Raw genomic sequence first — 23,785 nt, 5'->3', positions numbered from 1 at the left:
ACATGTTAAGATAGCTGCGAACCGATGCTTACTTTCGCTTTGTTACAGTTTCGAGAGGAACATGTCGAGACGAACGTTTCCATTTGGTAACGTGATATAGCGATAAATGATTCCACTTGGAGTTTGCGATCTCGGGACATAGAACTTCCCGACTGTCTGTAGTCAGATGCATTCGCCTATCTTGTGTACTTCGCCTTCAATTTCAAAATCAAGACAGTCTTTAGCGACCAAATACCGTCTCCTTTTTTATATTCTAAGTGACTGAATATTGATGGCCGGCCTCGACTTCAAAGATTTTGTAGGTTTAATTGACTCGTCATGTCTGTCAATTTTCCTATAATTGGTTGTTTGGCAAATTAACATTCTATTTTATTTAAATTTGCCTTAAACGATAAAATAACTATGCTCTTTAAACGGAAGGAACACGCGACAGTTTGATGTTGAAAAGCTTTTCTTCTTTCAGTTGCTGTTCCTCTTTCACATCAAGGTTAGGTGCTTCAACTAAGCGAGTATATTCTAGTTTAATAATCCAGGCTGCGACACGCATCTGTGTTCTAGAGTTGTGCATTCATAATTGTAAAACTGAAGGGATCTCTAGATTTTAAGCCTTACCAACCTGTCCAGGGCACCTTTTGCATCGAGATATCTTAGAGTCCATAATGCCAGCTCATTTTCGATCGATTTTAGTTTCAACTTAACATGTTTCCTTAATTTACGACAAAACTTCCGGGTGTTGCATGAGCTTATACCTGTCACGTGATTAAGTGAATTTGTTTGATGTGATGGATTGTAATTTAAGTTTAGTTTGAAGTTCTGGATTAAAAGATTTGCCATTCATTAATTGAAATACGATAACTTGCTCTTAAACACGGCTAAATCGATTAGTTAATACGTCCAACAGCGCTCGTCTCAGCTTCAGCTTTCATATACTTTCTAATTATAACAAACAATTCATTTGAATTATGGTGGTTAGATACCTTCAATCTTAATTCTTAAGCAAAAAGTGCAATAAAAATTGAGAATTGTTAGCAAGTTAAACCAGACATGACATAGTTTGATGTTTGGAGTAAATCGAGCTGTTCGGTTCACGATTGAATGACCCTAAGGAATTTTGAATTTCAGCTCCTACGGATGATTCAGTTTGGCGATTTTTTCTATCACAAAGGCTGGATTTTTCCGTTTGAAACCATACAAGGCAATTGATAAGCGTATTAAAGAGAACTTTTCTTGATGAATTTGTAAATTTTAAGGCGCTTTTGAAAAATTCAGAGAAAAAAAACATTGTGCGCGTCGTTTTAAACGCAACGCACTTTCAAGGCCTTTCCAAAGTCATGTGTGGTTAATTTGCCTTTTTTCCTGATTGAAACATTCGCTTTTTATTATTTCTTCTTTTTATGCTGTGATTTTTTTTATTTGAATACATCGTGGAATATCCAATGAATTTCGCTGCGCAAAATTTGGTAAACTTTCCAGATTCTTTCACTGTCAGAGTTGACCAATCTACATTCTTTCCTTACAAATCAGCACGTCTACAAATGACTAGATGATAAAACTTAAGGAAATAATGAACAGAAGCTAGGACTATCACATAAGTAGGTACAAAGCACCCAGTAAAGAGAATGTTTATTTAGACATTGAACGTGAAATGATTAAGACGCTTAGACAGTTGCAATTGCAAAAGTAATTAAGCTGCAAATGCTACTTTGACTCGTGTAAACTTCCCATGGTGTGCTTGTAGCACTGTCACGCAGTTTTAACTCAAAATTTATTTTAAATTTGTAAAAGGAAGGAAGGATATCAAAATAGAGAGGCTAACCACGAAGTCTACGCTGAACGGCAAAAATGAACTTCTTGCAAGCTGCCCGCTTTTACTGTTCATATACTTGAATTAACTTATTTACATTTTACGTAGACGGACATTTTTCACAATTTTACCATTGTTTTGATTAAGAAATAAGAAGCAAAGTGAGAAAGCTTTCAATCTTTTTTTTTTTTACTGCTCTCCGATACTGGCAATTATTGAACCCACTGCACGTTCCCTAAGTGTCCAATATTACTTATAATCTTAGAAATCAATGTCAGTTTGTTGACCCAATAATGCGCATTAAACGTTTCTCCCAGACATATTTACCAGCCATGTGTAAACAATAGGTCTGTGTATTATTCTTGTATCATTCTTGTAAATAATATGCTCTGTGAATATAATTTTAGCCAGTATTGAATTGTTAATAATCATGCCATTCAGCCCTATTAGGCTGCCATATGATTTTTTTACAATGTTATCTATCTATCTATCTAAACGCGCTTTTTCGATTTTTTACGAACGAACGCGAGATTAATATTAGCTGATATCACTTAGGAGTAGTGTTTGATAATCAAATCAGCTATGTTGCACTTTTAAACCTCTGAATAATGGCTGGATTTTATGGAGAGAGGTTACATGCTTGTCACTTCTAGGAGTTAAAGGGTTAAATAACAAAGCGAGTCATTCATTTTAATTCGAATATGAAAGATTTTTACTACACCATCATTTATGGGAGGAAAACAGGGAACTCGTTTATTTTGAGCTGGCGAGTCTGTGGTCGAGTCACGAGATTTAATTTAATTTTTCGGATCAAAACTCAAAGACTTCAGAGGCCTCTGTTGTTTCTTTCCCAACCGTTTGATTCCTGCTCGCCCAGTGAATTGAATAATGAAGTGACATTTTGAATCTTTGATTTCATACCACCGTAGTCTCCATCGTAGGCGTTTGTTCACTCAAAAGAACATCAGCTTTGAAAAACATCACTTTGACCTAAGAGTTTGATTTGAATTTCAGATGAGCCCGAAGTTGCAATTGATGGTAACCAAGAGCAGTTTATAGCTAAAGGCGAGAGCTTCACGTTGATCTGTCGGTATAACGCTTCACCGCCTGTGTCTGAGGTGCAGTGGATAAAAGATGGAAATGTGATTACCATAAATGCCACTGTGACTAACAATGGATCAAGAGTTACTAACATCTTTTATAATGAAAGTCTATCACAGCTTTCAATCACCTCAGCTTCCTCACAGGATTCTGGAAATTACACCTGCAATGTTACAAATAATGTAACTGATACAACAGATTCGACGTCGATTGTCATTCAAGGTATGTATACGATGTTCATTACTTCCTGTACAACATATCTGCGGCATTATTTCTCTCAGTGTTCCTGGTTAAATTTTTTTGTTAGTTTAAAATCTTATCCTGTGGAAGGAAAAGCCAACCCAGCAGTTCTATGTAAACACAATTACACGAATTTATTTTTGCCACAAAAAAATTCTCTCGTCAAAATGAGCATCAAATTTGTTTGATCAGTCAAACAAAATTTGCCTTGATTTACGCATTCAAAAAAAAATTTAATTCCTTATCTCAATTTCTAGACAAAAACCATTCCTTCCTCATATACTAATAAAAAATAAAAAAACAAATTTTAAAAAAATAACAAAAAAAAATGTCAATCATAGGAAAGTTTAACTTACTACACTTTAGAAAGCCTCGAAAGAAGACGTAAGAGAAAAATTGTACAATACCTTGGAATACCAAATAACTGACTAAAGCATTTCTGTTCTCTCACAGAGAAGCCCTCCACCAAATTGCAGCCAGAAACTGTTACCGTCAAGGAGGGAGAAAATGACACGTTATTTTGTAACTCTTCTGGAAGCTCTCTAACAATAACGTGGAAATTCAACGGAATTGATGTAACCACCTCAAGGGATTCAAGGATCAGTTTTTCAGATGGCAATCGACATTTGATTATAACGAACGTGAGCAGGGTAAACAAGGGGGAATACAAATGTGTGGCGAGCAACAAGGTTGGAAACGATACATCTAACACTGCCTTTGTACTAGTTGAATGTAAGTACATAGCAAACGTACCAGGCCGTTTTAACTTATTAGCAGTCTTGAAGTTTCTTTTTTCTTGCTTGGCTTGGCTTGAGATGATAGTAAAAAGATTGCATTCTTAAGTTGACATTATTATACTATTAAATAACCAAGCATTCACCGAAGTGGAGGTGGCAAGTGGCGGATATTCAGAGGCTTAATAGCCAATCAGGGCGGGTCTTCAACGCTATTTACTGCTTTAGTATTACACTGATGTAGATTATTGATATTAACAATTTTGTTTTGTTTTTTGTTTATTCAATTCCTTTTAACGTTTGCTGTTTTTTTACAGTTATCAAACGGAGTAACTTTCATTCAAATCAGTGTTGCAGTGTTGTAGTATTTCAGCAAAAATTACCAAACGGCAATTTTTGCTGTATTTTGTGAAATACGTATGGTTTTGCAGTGACTCAGTTTTTCAATTTTTTATCTTCACATTACTAGTTGGACCTGAAATCTCCGAACCTCCAACTAATCGCACAAAAGAGGAAAAACAAACCGTTGATTTCAGTTGCGTAGTCGCAGGATACCCTACACCTGATGTCGTTTGGACAAAAAATAGACTGGAATTGAATGTGAAAGGAGATGTGCGACTTAGTGTATCTTCCAATGATGGAGACCACCAATTGAACATATCAAATGTTCAACAATCGGATGCAGGGCAGTACAGATGTGTAGCCAATAACAGTTTGGATACCGCGACTTCATCTTCAGCGACCCTAACAGTACAATGTGAGTGCCAAAGTAGTGTATATTTGTATATTTGCAACGTTCTAGTATTGATCACTTTTTTTATTCGAGTTTCCTCCAGCGTTGACCACAAATTCTATAGATCATTATTATTGACAATACCTCTCTTTTCGGTTAATGTTCTTCTCGTACTGAAAATGGCAAAAGACCAAGTTGAATTAATGCGAAGCCAATGATGCTAAAAGTTCCTCAATGGATTAAATACATGTCTGAGACACTGCAGAGAGCTGCGTCCAAATTGTTCTCGACATCTCAGCTTCTCCCTCTCAAATATTCGATTGTGGTTTTTGATTAAAGGGTCCTGGGTAAGTTCTCGTTTTACAATAATTGTTCTCCACTAACTTTAATATGATATTATCAATGAAGAGCGGTTTCTATGTCGTATCACTGAATTTTAGTTGCACCAGAAGTCACAATCGATGGAGATCAAAAACGGTATTTAGCCAACGGCACTGATTTACTGCTGACATGCCAATTCAACGCCTTGCCTACTGTTTCTGAGGTGCAGTGGGTAAAAGATGGGATTGTTATTGCATCAACCCTTATTACGCCTCCGAATGGGTCACGTGTCACTATTTCACATCATAATGAAAGCCAAACTCAGTTGTCGATCATCGCAGTTTCCTTGGAAGATGCTGGAAATTACACCTGCAATGTCACAAATAATGTTGGTAGTTCCTCCTCAAATTGGACGTCGATTGTCATTCAAGGTATGTTGCGATGTAAATGGACTTAGACTTGAAACAATTTGGTTTGTCAATATATTTCTTGGCCGAAAGTGACCAAAAGCAGAAGTTCGATGTGAAGTCGAGGAACTGTTTTATACCAGGCTCAAATCTTTTAAAAGCTTGTGGCCAAAATTTGACTCGTGAATTGACACACTGAAAGACCATTCTGTGCGTGTTCCTCTGAGACCTTACGGTCCTTCCAGAGTCTCAACAGGGTGTTGGCTTTTACGGCTAATGGTTAAAATTTTGGTCAATTTACGGCTAAACTTCATTTTCTATCCACAGTGATCACCAGAAATTTTTCAAAGCCTAATCTTTTTCCGACTAACAATTAAAATTCGATAATTTTTACGTCTAAGGGCTAATGCTATCGGCCGTTAACAATTGATCCATTGAGACCCTCTACTTCTCACATGTGTTGCAAGTAACATGTTTGGCCGAAAAATTTTATTCTCATGTAAATAAGAAAAAAAAGCTCACTCAACATCCTTGGGAGAAAAAACAAAAACAGTTGTGCATGTTTAGACGCCAACGTTCGTTCAGTCAGAGGAGGGATGGGAATTAAGTCATAAAACGCAGTAACTGGCCTAAGTGGAGACCTGCAAGAGAAAATTTGTAACATAGTAATCTGCTTTAGAGCTAACAAGAAGATTTTACGTTTACGTATGACCTCTTTTGATTTTGCAGTGATACCATCTATAGAGCAGGACCCAAAAGCCAGTCCGGTCAAAGAGAGAGAAAACTTGACTCTATTTTGCAACGCTTCTGGGAGCTCTTTGAGGATATCATGGAAAAAAAATGGATCTGGTATAAATCCCAGTGAAGATTCGAGAATCCTTTTGTCAAGAGACAACGTACAGCTGACAATAGTTAATGTGAGCAGGAAAGACAACGGAGCCTACCAGTGTGTGGCAAGCAACGAGGTTGGAAGTGCTACCTCCAATGCTGCCATAGTAAATGTTCAATGTGAGTACAAGTGTGGTTACGAGCTGTTGCGAAATGTCAATTTACTGAAAAGATATGTTTGGCCTGAGAAGCATGTATATATTTAACCTTCAAGGGTAGTTAACCTGTTTTGAAAATCTTTCTTAACTATCACTCTATTGTCGCACAGCAGAGTTCTTCCAAATCGAACAAGCAGCTGATTTTCATGAGGATCATTTACTCTCATTTTGCATGATGCCTAGTTTCCCAGAAGTTGTGGTGCTGTACATGCATTTCAGGGTTATGGATTCGAGTCTTCTTTACGCCCAATTTTTTTTGCAACCGCCGGCTTAAGCTTAGTAAATGGCAAAGGTGTTACTTTATCGGTAGGAAATAATCCTTGAAAAGCAGAATTGTAACCTATTTGTTGTTTAGTTTGTTGAGAAAAATTCAATCACTGTTGTTGATGATTGCAGACGTGTTTATATAGGCGTTGATATTTTGAGTGTTGAAATAAAAAGGTTGATTTGTTTTGGGCGCTTAGCTTTTATTCAAATCACAGCTGCATGGTTATTAAAGGACACAGTCCTTCATTTGAAGCAGGAAGTGGTGCAATATTTTGTGAAATACGTTTGGTATTGCTTCGAATTGCAATTCTAATGTGTGTTTATTCATTTTTTTATGTTTTTTAATATATCAGTTGGGCCTGAAATCTCCGAACCTCCAATTGATACCACGAAAATAGAGATATGAACACAAAAATACAATTTCCCAAAGCAATCACTCGGCGTTAATTATCTCATTTAGGATCAAAAATCACCTATCCACTGAAGAGATTTGCATTATTTGTTTATTCGTTCGTTGGTTTGTTTGTTTTTGCTGGATTTTGTTTTTGCTTTGGTATTTGTTTTGTTTTCTTCGTCGATAAGGACCGAGACGAAGAGCTCGATCTTTAAGGTCAAGGAGCCTTTGAGTTGTGTAATCCCTCTGACCTCAATCTGACTCAGAAAATAACATACATCGAGTCTTCCTGGCAAACCCTTTGAAAAATGTCGCACTGATGTTAAAATAGTGGCATCGTCATTATTGGTTTAGTCTCTGGCGAAAAGATATAGTGCTTTACATTCCTACATTTTGGACTCCAACTGATGCCTAGTTATGTGGATTGGAACCGGCTCGAGAAAATTCATATAACCTGCTTGGATACGGAAAAAAACTAATAATAGATAAACTTCATAAGTTTAAAATACTTGTTTGCATTTCTACAGTGACGCCTGCCATTGAGACGCACCCACAGGCTGATCTGGTCAAAGAAGGAGAGAACTTGACTCTCTTTTGCAACGCCACAGGAAGCTCTTTGACAATATCATGGACGAAAAATGGATCTGCTATAAATTCAGATGAGGATGTATGGATGCGTTTTTCAACAGACAACGAGCAGCTGGCAATAACGAACGTGAGCAGAAAAGACAACGGAGCATACCGGTGTGTGGCGAGCAACAATGTTGGGAATGCTACCTCCAATGCCGCCATAGTGACTGTTCGATGTGAGTTTAACTATGCTTTACGATACGACTTAGATATAAATTGTTGTATCATGACAGGACGGAAAAACGCGTGGACTGTAAGTACCTCCCGTTGTCCCATACAAAGCCTTAGAAAACTTTTCTAAGGCTTTGTATGGAACAACGGGAGGTACTTACAGTGCATGCATTATCCGTCCTATCATATTTAACATTCATCTTTGGTAAAAAATTTTTAAGGAACGTCGGTTTCATTTGTTTTCTTATTTGATACAGTGCTCTAACCAACAGGTCGCACTACATCTTGTAAATTATGTCTGATTTTGTAAAGACTCATAATTTATTTTTTATTATTTATATTTACAGTTGCTCCTGAAATCTCCGAATCTCCACGTGATACCACGGAAGTGGAAGGACAAACGGCTGTGTTCAATTGCGTAGTAGGAGGATACCCTACACCTGATGTTGCTTGGGAAAAAGATGGAGTAGAATTGAATGTGGCTGCACATGCGCGACTTAGTGTGTCTTTCAATAATGGAAACCGCCAATTGATCATAACAAATGTTCAACAATCGGATGCAGGTCAATACAGATGTGTGGCTAATAACAGTTTGGATACTGTGACTTCATCTCCAGCGACCCTAACAGTGCATTGTAAGTCTAAGAGAACTTTTTCAGTGAAGCTTGCGAGTGTTGAATATTCCTTTATTTGTTTTGTTTTGTTTAATTGAGCCGTACCCTCTTCCGCAAGGTGAAACGGAAGTGTCTAAGAAAACCTGACACTAATCGCGTTCTATGGCGTCATTATAATCTATGCAAAATGGTGTAACTTGTTATTATTTTTTGCGTGCTAGCGAGAAAGGTAATCGAAGTAAACAACAATTCAAATGAATTCATTTTCCATAGTTTCGGGCAAATTTGCAATTCAGTGTCCGCCTTCAATTATATACTTAGCTTTAAGGATATAGAAAAATATTCGGGGATATTTGGTGTAGAGTAAGAACAGGACGTTGTTTGATTGGCATCGTGCTTACGAAACCAGATTTTAACGTTTAAGCGGTTTTTCAGTGCTACTGTCGTCTAAGAAAGTTGGATCATTGCCGCAGAATCTCAAGGTTTTACGGATTTCTTTAAAAGATAGCTACGCGACTCTTTTCTCAGTAGAAAAAAATCGCTGGAAGAAACAACTAGTTTTAATTTATTAGCTTCGCAGCACCGTTCGCAAAGAGACCGAAAGTTGAAGGCGGACAATCCTCTTGGCGCAAGACCATTGAGATAGAGCACCTGGTCTTCCATGAGAGCTTTAACGGGCGGCACAATAAATGTAGTGAACGGTTTCTTGTAGAGAAGAGAGGCGATCGATATCTGGCGCGGCTTGATATATTGAAGATTTTCCATAGCCAATTAGTAACGAAACGGAGACGTCGTAATCTTCAAAAAACACATCTATGGTTGTCTGCTGTTCTTCTTGAAATGTCTCTATCTCAAAAGTCGCGGAAACTGGCCTTCAAACCTCGTCGTAGGTCTCCCTTATTCGTAAAGTCGACCGTGAAAGCACTCTGATCACCAGCTTGATCGTAATTTTGAAAGAAAACCATCAACTCTAGCCATTCAGAATTCAAGAAAGAATCGACAAAGAGGGTTAACTAATTAAAAGCCATTATATGTTTTCTTGCACAAGAATGACATCATAGAACAAGTTTAGTGTCAGGTTTTCGTAGACGTTCCCACGCTTCCATTTCACAATCTCGGGGGGGTGAAGGGTATGGCTACACGCAGGCTACCATAAGTACTCTAGATCATTCTTTTACAGACCTTACTAATTTCTGTGGTATGCGAATATGCTCTGGATTTGACTTTCACTACTTAGCGACTTAATTCAAAATGTTATATAGTAATTACTATATTATTAGTATACAGTGTGACTGTGAATATATGAAAGTCATATATTTGAACTGCGGATAAAGGCGTGAATATGAAAGCGATCTTCGCAGTAACGAACACTACTTGAGCAGTGGTGAAAATAAGGCCTGAATAGAGTAGCTCCATTTTCAGCATATAAACCCACATACAACCCACAATTCCTCCAATCGCCATACTGATGTGTCGCTGAAAACAGCCTTAGAAATAATACCTTATATGCAGCCACACTGGAGGTGCAATGTAAGCAAATTGTATTTTCTAAAATATTGAGGAGCTGTAGCTCTCTAACATGCCGTTGTGCTTTGTTTCCACAAAAACTAGTGATTATTCAGTGCTCTAAACAAATTGAGATTGCATTTTCATAACTACTGGCAAGTTCCAAGAAAATAACATTCTATTTCAATTTGTTTATCGATGTTTGGAATCTTTTCCTTCTTGTGCTTGGTTTACCTTTTTGCACGTCAAATGGTAAAGGCTCGCTCACACAGTTGACTTGCAAGGAGTATTTGGAGTATATTTTGAATCACGACGGAAAAATTAATTAAATCAATCATTTTTTTAAGGATTGAAATATCACTTGAAAGAGTAAGCAATAGACAGAGGTAAAAGGAATCGATTGACGTCATTTCTATCGACGAATGTCTGTTCATGTACTTTGTTCATTTTTTAGAATTTGTAAAGTTTTTCGTTAACCCAGTTAGGCTGCAGGCTTTGAGATTCCTCAAGAAATTTATTGATACTAGTTTTTGTGTTTACTATATATTTTGCTAATGTGCAAGTTTTTCACGAGCTTGCAGTTTTCAGAATTTACTGACCTTACGAAACATTGGTTTTTGATAGCTGCCCGAAATTTACTCGTGATTTTCCATTAATATCCCCTCTTGAGATATAGATCATATCCGATTGTAAAACCTCTGACCGCAGACCGCAAAGCTGCTATTGTCATAAGATAATATTTTGTTTTCAAAAAGAATAGCGACTCTTAGATATGGAATGTTTTGTTTGTTTTGCCTATAGATAATAAGAAAGTTAGTCAGTGGGAACATATTACGATAACTGCGAACCAATGTTTACTCTCTCTTTGTTACAGTTTCGACTGAAACGTTTCACCATGCTAACTCAAGACGAACGTTTCCATTTGGGTAACGTGATATAGCGATAAATTATTCCACTTGGAGTCTGCGACCTCAGTACATAAAACTCCCTGACTGTCTGTAATCAGACGCATTCGCCTATCTTGTGTACCTCGCCGTTCAAATTTCAAAATCAAGACAGTCCTAAGTGACTTAGTATCGTCTCTTTTTATATTTTGAGTTACTGAATATTAATGATCGGCCTTGACCTCAAAGATTTTGTTGATTTGATTGACTCGTCATGTCTGTCAATTTGCCTATAATCGGTTGCTTGGCAAATTTGCATACCATTGCATTTAAATTTGCCCAAAACGATAAATTGACTATGCTCTTTAAACGGAAGGAACACGCGACAGTTTGATGCTGAAATGGTTGTTAGAATAGCTTTCCTTCTTTTAATTGCTGTACCTCTTACACATCAAGGTTAGTTGCCTCAGCTATGCGAGTACATTCAAGTTTGTCAGTTCAGGCTGTGACACGTCCGTGTCGTAGTGATATGCCAACATACAAGATCTCTAGATTTTAGGCCTTACCAGCCAATCCAGGGCACTTTTTTAATCTCTTATATATGTAAGTTTATAATGCCAGCTCATTTTCGACCGATATCAGTTTCAATTAACAAGTTTTCCTTGATTTATGACAAAACTTCCGGGTGCTCTGTGAGCTTACACTTGTCCCGCGATTAAGTGAATTTGTTTTATGTAAAGACGTGTGTTAAGTTTCCTTTGCGCCTCTGGTTTATTCGATTTGCTCTTCATAAATCGAAAGACGATAATTTGCACTCAAGCAGTGAGCTAAGCGAGATCGATTAGTTAATACGTTTGAAAGGGGCTCGTCTCAGCTTCAGGTTTTCACATACATTCGAATCATAACAAACAATTAATTCGACTTATGATGGTTAGGTATATTCAATCTAAATTCTTAAGCAAAAAGTGGAGTAAAAATTGAGAATTGTTAACAAGTTGAATCAGGCATATTTTATTGTTTGGTGTAACTAGAGCTCAGCTGTTCACGATTGAATGACCCCAAGGAATTTTCAATTTCAGCTCTTACGGATGATGAAGTTTGTCAATTTTTTTTTACCTCAAAGGCTGGCTTTTTCTGTTGAAAACTATTATAGGGCAGTTATTAAGGGTAAGAGAACTTTCCTTAATGAATTGGTAAATCTAAAGGTTCTTTTGGAAAGCTGTGGGAAAAAAACTATTGTGCGTGTCGTTTAAAGCGCAACGCACTTTCAAGGCCTTTGGAAAGTCGTGCGTGGTTAATTCGCCTATTTTCCTCTTTGAAACATTCGGTTTTTAATCTTTACCCAACCTTGCTATGTTAAGATTTATTTTTGATCAACAATCGAAAGCCGTAATTGTAATTGTCACGACTCGTAATTAAGATCTACGGCAAATTGACTTAGACTTGACTGTGACGTATGCGATAAGTACAGCAGTTTCGTTTTTGTCTTTTTTTTTTCCGTTTTTTGTCTTTCTTTTATGCTGTGTAATTTATTCATTTGAATGCATTCTGCAATATCCGATGAATTTCACTGAGCAACATTCGGTAAACTTTCCAGATCCTTTCACTGCTAGAGTTGATCAACCTGTACTCTCTCTCCTTACAAATCAACACGTCTTCAAATGACTAGATGATAAAACTTAAGGAAATAATGAACTGGAGCTAAGATTATTACATAAGTAGGTAGAAAGCACCCAGTAAAGAGAATGTTTATTTGGATATTGAACATGAAATGATTTAGACGCCTAGACAACTGCAAATGCAAAGGCAATCGAGCGTGAAGGAGATGCAAAATATGCCACTTTGATTTGTGTAAACTTCCCGTGGGTCTACTTAAGGCACTGTCACGCTATTTAAACTCATTTATTTTTTAAGAGGGCGGAAAAGGCAACAAGAAGATATCAAAATAGAGAGGCTAACCACGACTATTACGCTAAAACGGCAAAACCTGAACTTCTTGCAAGCTGCTTGCTTTCACTGTTTGTATATTTGAGTTAATTTATCTAAATTACACGTAGACGGACATTTTTCATAATTTTGCTATTATTTTGATAAAGAAATGAAAAGCACAGTGGAAAACTTAAGTTTTTTTTTTACTGCTCTCCTTTGCCGGCAATTATTGAACCCACTGTCCGTTCCCTAAATGTGCGTTTTCAATTTTTGGGCACGAACGTGAGATAAATATCGAGTGTTTGATGATCAAATCAGCTGTGTTGCACTTTTAAACCTCTGAATAATGGCTGGATTTTATGGAGAGAGGTTACATGCTTGTCACTTCTAGGAGTTAAAGGGTTAAATAACAAAGCGAGTCATTCATTTTAATTCGAATATGAAAGATTTTTACTACACCATCATTTATGGGAGGAAAACAGGGAACTCCTTTTTTTTTGAGCTGGCGAGTCTGTGGTCGAGTCACGAGATTTAATTTAATTTTTCGGATCAAAACTCAAAGACTCCAGAGGCCTCTGTTGTTTCTTTCCCAGCCTTTTGATTCCTGCTCACCCTGTGAACTGAATGATGAAGTGACATTTTGAATCTTTGATTTCATACCACCGTAGTCTCCATCGCAGGCGTTTGTTCACTCAAAAGAACAACAGCTTTGAAAAACATCACTTTGACCTAAGAGTTTGATTTGAATTTCAGATGAGCCCGAAGTTGCAATTGATGGTAACCAAGAGCAGTTTATAGCTAAAGGCGAGAGCTTCACGTTGATCTGTCGGTATAACGCTTCACCGCCTGTGTCTGAGGTGCAGTGGATAAAAGATGGAAATGTGATTACCATAAATGCCACTGTGACCAATGGATCAAGAGTTACTAACATCTTTTATAATGAAAGTCTATCACAGCTTTCAATCACCTCAGCTTCCTCACAGGATTCTGCAGTTTACATCTGCAATGTTACAAATAATGTAAATGATACAACAGATTCGACGTCGATTGTTATTCAAGGTATGTATACGATGTCCATTACTTCCTGTACAACATATCTGCGGCATTATTTCTCTCACTGTTCTTGGTTAAATTTTTTTGTTCGTTTAAAATCTTCTCCTGTGGAAGGAAAAGCTAACCCAGCAGTTCTGTGTAAACGTAATTACACGAATTTATTTTTCCCACAAAACAATATTCTTGTCAAAATGAGCATCAAATTATTTGATCAATCAAACAAAATTTGCCTTGATTTACGCGTTCAAAAAATAATTTAATTCCTTATCTCAATTTCTAGACAACAACCATTCCTTCCTTGTAAACCAATAAAAAATAAAAAATAAAATTTTAAAAAATAACAACAAAAAAATGTCAATCATAGGAAAGTTTAACTTACTACACTTTAGAAAGCCTCGAAAGAGGACGTAAGAGAAAAATTGTACAATACCTTGGAATACCAAATAACTGACTAAAGTATTTCTTTTCTCTTACAGAGAAGCCCTCTACCAAATTGCAGCCAAAAACTCTTACTGTCAAGGAAGGAGAAAACGTCACGTTATTTTGTAACTCTTCTGGAAGCCCTCTAACAATAACGTGGAAATTTAACGGATCTGATGTAACCACCTCAGGGGATTCAAGGATCGGTTTTTCACATGACAATCGACATTTGATTATAACGAACGTGAGCAGGGTAAACAAAGGGGAATACAAATGTGTGGCGAGCAACAAGGTTGGAAACGATACATCTAATACTACCTTTGTACTGGTTGAATGTAAGTACAGAGCAAACGTAACAGGCCGTTTTAACTTGTTAGCAGTCTTGAGGTTTCTTTTTTCTTGCTTGGCTTGGCTTGAGTTGATAGTAAAAAGATTGCATTCTTAAGTTGACATTATTATACTATTAAATAACCAAGCATTCACCGAAGTGGAGGTGGCTAGTGGCGGATATTCAGAGGCTTAATAGCCAATCAGGGCGGGCCTTCAACGCCATTTACTGCTTTAGTATTACACTGATGTAAATTATTGATATTAACAATTTTGTTTTGTTTTTTGTTTCTTCAATTCCTTTTAACGTTTGCTGTTTTTTGCAGTTATCAAACGGAGTAACTTTCATTCAAGTCAGTGTTGCAGTGTGTAGTATTTCAGCAAAAATTGCCAAACGGCAATTTTTGCTGTATTTTGTGAAATACGTATGGTTTTGCAGTGACTCAGTTTTTCAATTTTTTATCTTCACATTACTAGTTGGACCTGAAATCTCCGAACCTCCAACTAATCGCACAAAAGAGGAAAAACAAACCGTTGATTTCAGTTGCGTAGTCGCAGGATACCCTACACCTGATGTCGTTTGGACAAAAAATAGAATGGAATTGAATGTGACAGGAGATATGCGACTTAGTGTATCTTCCAATGATGGAGACCACCAATTGACCATATCAAATGTTCAACAATCGGATGCAGGGCAGTACAGATGTGTAGCCAATAACAGTTTGGATACCGCGACTTCATCTTCAGCGACCCTAACAGTACAATGTGAGTGCCAAAGTAGTGTATATTTGTATATTTGCAACGTTCTAGTATTGATCACTTTTTTTATTCGAGTTTCCTCCAGCGTTGACCACAAATTCTATAGATCATTATTATTGACAAAACCTCTCTTTTCGGTTGATGTTCTTCTCGTACTGAAAATGGCAAAAGACCAAGTTGAATTAATGCGAATCCAATGATGCTAAAAGTTCCTCAATGGATTAAATACATGTGTCAGACACTGCAGGGAGCTGCGTCCAAATTGTTCTCGACATCTCAGCTTCTCCCTCTCAAATATTCGATTTGTGGTTTTTGATTAAAGGGTCCTGGGTAAGTTCTCGCTTTACAATAATTGTTCTCCACTAACTTTAATATGATGTTATCAATGAAGAGCGGTTTCTATGTCGTATCACTGAATTTTAGTTGCACCAGAAGTCACAATCGATGGAGATCAAAAACGGTATTTAGCCAACGGCACTGATTTACTGCTGACATGCCAATTCAACGCCTTGCCTACTGTTTCTGAGGTGCAGTGGGTAAAAGATGGGATTGTTATTGCATCAACCCTTATTACGCCTCCGAATGGGTCACGTGTCACTATTTCACATCATAATGAAAGCCAAACTCAGTTGTCGATCATCGCAGTTTCCTTGGAAGATGCTGGAAATTACACCTGCAATGTCACAAATAATGTTGGTAGTTCCTCCTCAAATTGGACGTCGATTGTCATTCAAGGTATGTTGCGATGTAAATGGACTTAGACTTGAAACAATTTGGTTTGTCAATATATTTCTTGGCCGAAAGTGACCAAAAGCAGAAGTTCGATGTGAAGTCGAGGAACTGTTTTATACCAGGTTCAAATCTTTTAAAAGCTTGTGGCCAAAATTTGACTCGTGAATTGACACACTGAAAGACCGTTCTGTGCGTGTTCCTCTTACGGTCCTTCCAGAGTCTCAATAGGGTGTTGGCTTTTACGGCTAATGGTTAAAATTTTGGTCAATTTACGGCTAAACTTCATTTTCTATCCACAGTGATCACCAGAAATTTTTCAAAGCCTAATCTTTTTCCGACTAACAATTAAAATTTGATAATTTTTACGTCTAAGGCTAATGCTATCGGCCGTTAACAATTGATCCATTGAGACCCTCTACTTCTCACATGTGTTGCAAGTAACATGTTTGGCCGAAAAATTTTATTCTCATGTAAATAAGAAAAAAAAGCTCACTCAACATCCTTGGGAGAAAAAACAAAAACAGCTGTGCATGTTTAGACGCCAACGTTCGTTCAGTCAGAGGAGGGATGGGAATTAAGTCATAAAACGCAGTAACCGGCCTAAGTGGAGACCTGCAAGAGAAAATGTGTAACATAGTAATCTGCTTTAGAGCTAACAAGAAGATTTTACGTTTACGTATGACCTCTTTTGATTTTGCAGTGATACCATCTATAGAGCAGGACCCAAAAGCCAGTCCGGTCAAAGAGAGAGAAAACTTGACTCTATTTTGCAACGCTTCTGGGAGCTCTTTGAGGATATCATGGAAAAAAAATGGATCTGGTATAAATCCCAGTGAAGATTCGAGAATCCTTTTGTCAAGAGACAACGTACAGCTGACAATAGTTAATGTGAGCAGGAAAGACAACGGAGCCTACCAGTGTGTGGCAAGCAACGAGGTTGGAAGTGCTACCTCCAATGCTGCCATAGTAAATGTCCAATGTGAGTACAAGTGTGGTTACGAGCTGTTGCGAAATGTCAATTTACTGAAAAGATATGTTTGGCCTGAGAAGCGTGTATATATTTAACCTTCAAGGGTAGTTAACCTGTTTTGAAAATCTTTCTTAACTATCACTCTATTGTTGCACAGCAGAGTTCTTCCAAATCGAACAAACAGCTGATTTTCATGAGGATCATTTACTCTCATTTTGCATGATGCCTAGTTTCCCAGAAGTTGTGGTGCTGTACATGCATTTCAGGGTTATGGATTCGAGTCTTCTTTACGCCCAATTTTTTTGCAACCGCCGGCTTAAGCTTAGTAAATGGCAAAGGGTGTTACTTTATCGGAAGGAAGTAATCCTTGAAAAGCAGAATTGTAACCTATTTGTTGTTTTGTTTGTTGAGAAAAATTCAATCACTGTTGTTGATGATTGCAGACGTGTTTATATAAGCGTTGATATTTTGAGTGTTAAAATAAAAAGGTTGATTTGTTTTGGTCGCTTAGCTTTTATTCAAATCACAGCTGCATGGTTATTAAAGGACACAGTCCTTCATTTGAAGCAGGAAGTGGTGCAATATTTTGTGAAATACATTTGATATTGCTTCGAATTGCAATTCTAATGTGTGTTTATTCATTTTTTTATGTTTTTTAATATATCAGTTGGGCCTGAAATCTCCGAACCTCCAATTGATACCACGAAAATAGAAGGACAAACTGTTGTATTAAGTTGCTTGGTGGCTGGATACCCTACGCCTGCTGTTGCTTGGACAAAGAATGACGTCGAATTGAATTCAATAGCAAATTTACGATTGAATGTCTCTTCCAAGAACGGAAATCATACTTTGAAAATAACAGATGTTCAAAAATCGGATGCAGGACAATACAGATGTGTCGCTAATAACAGTTTGCAGACCTCTAAGTCATCTCCTTCGACTCTTACAGTTCAATGTGAGTTTAAAAGTATATTCGAAGCATTGCATTACTGAATGTTTAATTGTGTCTTTAGCGTTGTTGTCCTCAAATACCATAGATACAGGTTTTTGTAAAGCCAGTCAACCTTTGGTGGTACATTCCTAAGGATTTTAAAACGGACCAAAATAAGTTTACATCTGAGTTTTGGATGGCGATTCTGTAAAGATATGTGTTGAGCATTAAAGGAAACATATTTTTACAGTATCGTCAAATTCACCTTCCAGCTCTGATATCCTCCTTTCCTCCTTCTCAGTTCATCTGTTTATAAAGGACGTAGCTAAATTACCGTTATTCCGTATTTAACTCTAACTGTAAAAATTAAAGAAAAATGATTTTATAAAATTGTATTAAATTTCAGTTGCACCAGAGGTGACAATTGACGGAGATCAAATACATTATGTAGCCAATAGCACAGATTTACAGCTCACATGCAGGTTTCACGCCTTGCCTCCCGCGTCTGAAGTGCAGTGGCTAAATAATGGGAATGTGATTGCATCAACCCTCACTGTTCCCTCAAATGGGTCAAGAGCGACTATTTCACATCATAATGAAAGCCAAGCTCAGTTGTTGATCACCACAGTTTCCTTAGAAGATGCTGGAAATTATACTTGTAATGTCACTAATGTTGTTGGTAGTTCCTCGAATGGGACATTGATTATTTTTCAAGGTATTCTCCGTTATGAATAAACACAAAAATACAATTTCCCAAAGCAATCACTCGGCGTTAGTTATCTCATTTAGGATAAAAAAATCAGCTACCCAAGAGATTTGTATTGTTTATTTATTCGTTTGTTTGTTTGTTTTTGTTGGACTTTGTTTTTGCTTTAGTATTTGTTTTGTTTTGTTGTTGTTGTTTTTTAGTTTGTTCGTTTGTTTGCCTCCTGGTCGTTAAGGACCGAGACGAGGAGCTCGATCTTGACATTCCTATATTTCAGACCCCAACTAGTTCTTAGTTATGTGCTTAGGAACCAGCTCAAGAACACCTATTTAAACTGTTTGGATACGGAAAAAAACGAATGATAGACAAACTTCATAAGTTTAAAATACTTTCTTGCATTTCTACAGTGACGCCTGCTATCGAGACGCACCCACAAGCTGATCCGGTCAAAGAAGGAGAGAACTTGACTTTCTTTTGCAACGCTACTGGAAGCTCTTTGACAATATCATGGACGAAAAATGGATCTTCTATAAATCCAAATGAAGACGTACGGATCCGTTTGTCAACAGACAAAGAGCATTTGACAATAAGGAATGTGAGCAGGAAAGACAACGGAGCATACCGATGTGTGGCGAGCAACAAGGTTGGAAATGCTACCTCCAATGCTGCCATAGTGACTGTCCGATGTGAGTTCAACTATGGTTTACGACACGACTAAAAAATATGGATCGATCAAAATATAAATAGTTGTATACTTAAAATTCATCGTTGGTAAAGAATGGTTTAGGAAAGTCGGTTTCATTTGCTTTCTTATGTGATACAGCGCTCTAACCACCATATCGCACTACATTTAGTAAATTATGTCTGATTTTGTAGGAAACATAATTTATTTTTTATTATTTATATTGATAGTTGCCCCTGAAATCTCCCAATCTCCAAGGGATACCACGGAAGTGGAAGGACAAACTGCCGAGTTCAATTGCGTAGTAGCAGGGTACCCTAAACCCGATGTTGCTTGGGAAAAAATGGAGTGGAATTGAATGTGGCTAAACATGAGCGACTTAGAGTCTCTTCCAATGATGGAAACCACCGATTGATCATATCAAATGTTCAACAATCGGATGCAGGACAATACAAATGTGTTGCTAATAACAGTTTGGATACTGTGAATTCATCTTCAGCAACCCTAACAGTACATTGTAAGTCTAAAAGTAGTTTTTCTGTGAAACGTGCGAGTGTGGAATATTCTTTTATTTGGTTTGTTGGTTGGTTTTTTTTTTCTAAGTGTTGTCCATAAGTAATTCAGGTTATTAATTTTTACAAACCCTAAAAATCTTTGTGGTTTGCGAATTTGCTCTGGATTTGTCTTTAACTACTCGGTTAATTAATTTAAAAAGTTATTTTGTACTTCGATGGATGAATGTAGATGTTGGCCGCTGGCGCCAATACACCAATATTATCCACTGAAATTTTACTCTGTAATTGACATATTTTCTCTCTTTGCTGCTCCATTTCTTGTTCTTGTTCCTTCATAAACCTTTCAGTCCACATGTATATTATTTTCACAAATTCGACATTATCCAGAAAACCTCTTATTAGAATTTGCAGACTCATAACTTCTAGTGTATGATTTTCATATGATACCAATTATGCTCGGAAAGTTATATCATCTATACACATAAGATAAAAAATAAATAAATAAAAGCCCATGATGATGATACAATTACAATCATTAAATCACATTTTAGTTGATCCAGAAGTTACAGTTGATGGTGATAAGGAGAAGATTGTGGCTAAGGGCGACGATATCAAGGTAACATGTCGGCACAAGGCCCTACCGCCTGTGACTGAGGTGCGATGGATAAAAGATGGAGAGGTGATTTCAACAAACTCCACGAAAGTGATCAACAACTCCCGATTGAGTATTCTGCACTTCAATGAGAGCCTCATACAGTTGTCGATCAGCACAGCTATCGTGGCTGATAGTGGGAATTACACTTGCAATGTCACAAATATGGTTAACAGTTCATCAGACTCGACATCTATCATTGTCGAAGGTGTGTAAGAGCTGTTGACAAATTCTCATTAACCCGTGTTTTAGGGTAGGACAGCCATAAGCTGGGATTTCTCCACACAGACTTGAAATGAACACAGTTTTTTAGGTCTAATTAAAAGAAATGTGAAATCACCGGATACCGAGAGCAAGATTTCGCACGAGGCTTTAGGGCTGTCTATAAAGTGCATATTAAAGAGATAGGCAGCTGTGTACGCAGGTGTGCGCAGGAATTCCGAGTTACTTTATTGGTAACGGGGACTTCTTGATGTGTGCTGGGACATCCCAATTTTTAATGAGATAGATGATAAGCTACTCTCAGAGACGGTTACAACCTACTGGAATTACCAATAATCATTGCCTGTAACCGTTTCCGTTGCCCATAAACTTTTAAACATTTTTAAGATGAAGGATGTTTTTTTTCTTCTATTCTGTGTGACAAATTGTAATTTGTCCCAACACCGGGGCATGGGTGAATATACATAATGTACACCTCAGAAAAGCAAAATATTTTACTTTAGGTTTGATCAGAGCAGAAATGTTACTATTTCTTTTAATTTTTCTAGGGTTGCATAATCTTAAAGCACCTCGTGACTTCCTATGAAGTCTATGAGAAATTTCTTCAATGATTAATGTAGCGGAAATGTAGACTGTTTACAACATTGAAAACATAGTGGAGTGCTTCAGACTTAGTTTCTTTTCTGTTTTCCCCAACACAGTAAAGCCTTCCATCCTTACCCAGCCAAAAAGTGCTGCCCCTGAAGAAGGAGACACCATCAAGTTGTATTGCAACGCTACAGGAAGCCCTATACTGCACATATCCTGGACGTTTGATGGATCTGTCATAACAGCAAACGAGAACTCCAGGATCAGTTTGTCCAACGACTCTCAAGAATTGACAATAACAAATGTGAAAAGAGGAGACAGTGGAGATTACCGATGTTTAGTGAAAAACAGGGTCGGAAATGACACTTCTGACCCCTCTGTGATAAACGTGCTTTGTAAGTACGGAATAAGTTTGCTTTTCTAGGTCATGAAATCGTACTATAGTCGAGCTATACCCAATCTCAAAGACCAACCTTTTTTAGCGTTATCGATTGTTATAGACCAACTTCAGGTCGAGAGAAATGAAGTTGAACCAAAAAAATAAATAAATAAACTGAATTGCGCGTAATAGAAATTTCCGGGTTGTGTTACAACATTCTAAAATAGGGGTCCAAACAGTCTCTCGTAATCCTAGAGATGGAAAGACAATTACCTGCATTACCTTTTACAAATCAGATACGTTGCCTTTAGAAGCCAGATAGGGCCTGATTCTGTTTGAGTGAACGACAAGCTGTTTCTAGTTTACCCATTAAATAAGATAAATCTCTTAAATAAGATATATCTCTCTCAGGAATGTATGAACGAACTGGCAGAAGAAGAGAGTGGGCTTTTCTAGAAATTCTTTGGAATTCTCTTGCTTAAAGGAACGTTTAGCGATTTATTTGTCACAAAAAAAAGGAATGAAAAAATTATTTGATCGATTGTAGAACTGCTTAAGGTTATGCTTCTGGTTTATTTATCTATTCATTTTAGTGATAATTTTTTTTTTTTTATAGATCGGCCTGAAATTATTACGCATCCTAAGAACTTTACAATAGAAGAAGGACTCCCCATGACCTTATTTTGTAACGCGACCGGAAATCCACCACCAACACTATCATGGACCAAAGATGGATCTCCTTTAAATGACACCCAAGGGATAACTTTTTCAGGAGACAACGAGACACTGTCTATAGCGAGTATTAACAGATCGGAAAGCGGAAATTACAGATGTGTTGCCAGGAACGGCCTTGAACACGATCTCTCAAATCCTGCAAAAGTCGACGTACAGTGTAAGTGCTCCAGTAATTCTTTTCTGTTTTACCTAATTTGGAAGGAGAAATTCAGTACAGTTAATAGGATTTAAAAGGTATTTGGCACAAATGAATGTGAAGGGGGAAGCAGCGATGGGTTCCGCGGAGTTGAAAGCAACAACCTTAGGAATCACCATTCAGTCTTAAACTGAGTTAATGTCAAGTATAAATCAGACATTTTTTTATACCACAAACGTTTACTTATGAGAACTGAACACTAAGAAAATTTATGATACCATTGGTGTCGCAACTTATGCAAAAAAACAAAATGTTTATCTTTGTGTTTCGAATTTTCACAAAAATTTTGCAAACTTTGAAAATGGAAATTAGTTGTCCAGGACCGAAAGTTGAATGTACGCGCCCAGTATTCGTAAACACATATCTGGCTTGTTATTTCAATTCCCTGTCGCGTAATTTTTTTTCTCGTTTGGTTCCGTATTTGGGTAATTTCCGGCAATTTCTTGGTCGATTGTAATGCCATCAATCTTGTCAGCTTCATCTGAATGTCGACAAGGACGGCATAGATGTTAGAACTTTTCGTTAAACATCGTCCATTATCACTAATGACAAAGCATTCCTAGGTCCTAGCAGAAATAACAAATCACGTTTTCTCATTTATCGTTAGTTAGATGATGAAATATACACAAGATAAGTATGAAAAAAATAGTACTAAGAATTGAAATATCCCTATAGTCTTTCACTGGTAAAAAGTCATGTTTTGAAAAAACTAAAAAAATGGAAAAAATGACGAGGACTTTGAGATATGCAAAGGAATAAGCCGGTAGCTTGTGATATTCACTGATTTGAGTTAACAGAGCGTAACACTTATGTTTTTAAATTCCAAGTTGCACCTGAAATCGTGGAAAATCCGAAGGATGTCACCATAGTTGAGGGAGAAGATGTTGTGTTTAGTTGCACGGTAGATGGAAATCCTTCACCAAGAGTCACTTGGACGAAGAACGAGGAAAAACTGAACACAACAACAAATCTACAACTAACAGCGTCGTCACTGAACAACAATAACAGTTTGACAATCAGAGATGTTCATCGATCGGATTCGGGACAATACAGATGTGTGATTATTAATAGTGTTGGCAACATAACATCATCTCCTGGAGATCTAAATGTACAATGTAAGTAACTTACAAAATCCCT

At 37.2% G+C, this 23,785-nt stretch overlaps 2 protein-coding genes across 2 annotated transcripts in view; both read left to right on the top strand.

The window, feature by feature from the left end:
- The window catches only part of LOC131769532 (hemicentin-1-like), a 30,383-nt gene extending 10,664 nt beyond the window's left edge, over positions 1-19,719 (top strand). The window contains exons 5-20 of the mRNA XM_066158799.1: positions 2,819-3,127; positions 3,599-3,877; positions 4,349-4,636; positions 5,053-5,364; positions 6,070-6,348; positions 7,575-7,853; positions 8,196-8,483; positions 13,535-13,840; positions 14,311-14,589; positions 15,059-15,346; positions 15,764-16,075; positions 16,773-17,051; positions 17,710-17,997; positions 18,380-18,688; positions 19,087-19,365; positions 19,592-19,719. Coding sequence (XP_066014896.1) covers positions 2,819-3,127; positions 3,599-3,877; positions 4,349-4,636; positions 5,053-5,364; positions 6,070-6,348; positions 7,575-7,853; positions 8,196-8,483; positions 13,535-13,840; positions 14,311-14,589; positions 15,059-15,346; positions 15,764-16,075; positions 16,773-17,051; positions 17,710-17,997; positions 18,380-18,688; positions 19,087-19,365; positions 19,592-19,719 — 4,502 coding nt within the window. The remainder of the gene's footprint in view (positions 1-2,818; positions 3,128-3,598; positions 3,878-4,348; positions 4,637-5,052; positions 5,365-6,069; positions 6,349-7,574; positions 7,854-8,195; positions 8,484-13,534; positions 13,841-14,310; positions 14,590-15,058; positions 15,347-15,763; positions 16,076-16,772; positions 17,052-17,709; positions 17,998-18,379; positions 18,689-19,086; positions 19,366-19,591) is intronic.
- The window catches only part of LOC131791618 (receptor-type tyrosine-protein phosphatase delta-like), a 36,132-nt gene continuing 32,052 nt past the window's right edge, over positions 19,706-23,785 (top strand). The window contains exons 1-5 of the mRNA XM_066159684.1: positions 19,706-19,878; positions 20,428-20,736; positions 21,452-21,733; positions 22,334-22,609; positions 23,476-23,763. Coding sequence (XP_066015781.1) covers positions 20,694-20,736; positions 21,452-21,733; positions 22,334-22,609; positions 23,476-23,763 — 889 coding nt within the window. The 5' untranslated portion in view covers positions 19,706-19,878; positions 20,428-20,693. The remainder of the gene's footprint in view (positions 19,879-20,427; positions 20,737-21,451; positions 21,734-22,333; positions 22,610-23,475; positions 23,764-23,785) is intronic.

This window comes from Pocillopora verrucosa, chromosome 12, assembly GCF_036669915.1.
Source record: "Pocillopora verrucosa isolate sample1 chromosome 12, ASM3666991v2, whole genome shotgun sequence".
In the NCBI taxonomy this organism is placed as follows: domain Eukaryota; kingdom Metazoa; phylum Cnidaria; class Anthozoa; order Scleractinia; family Pocilloporidae; genus Pocillopora; species Pocillopora verrucosa.
Note: the sequence above shows the minus strand (reverse complement) of the source record. Positions and strands in the feature narration are given on the sequence as shown.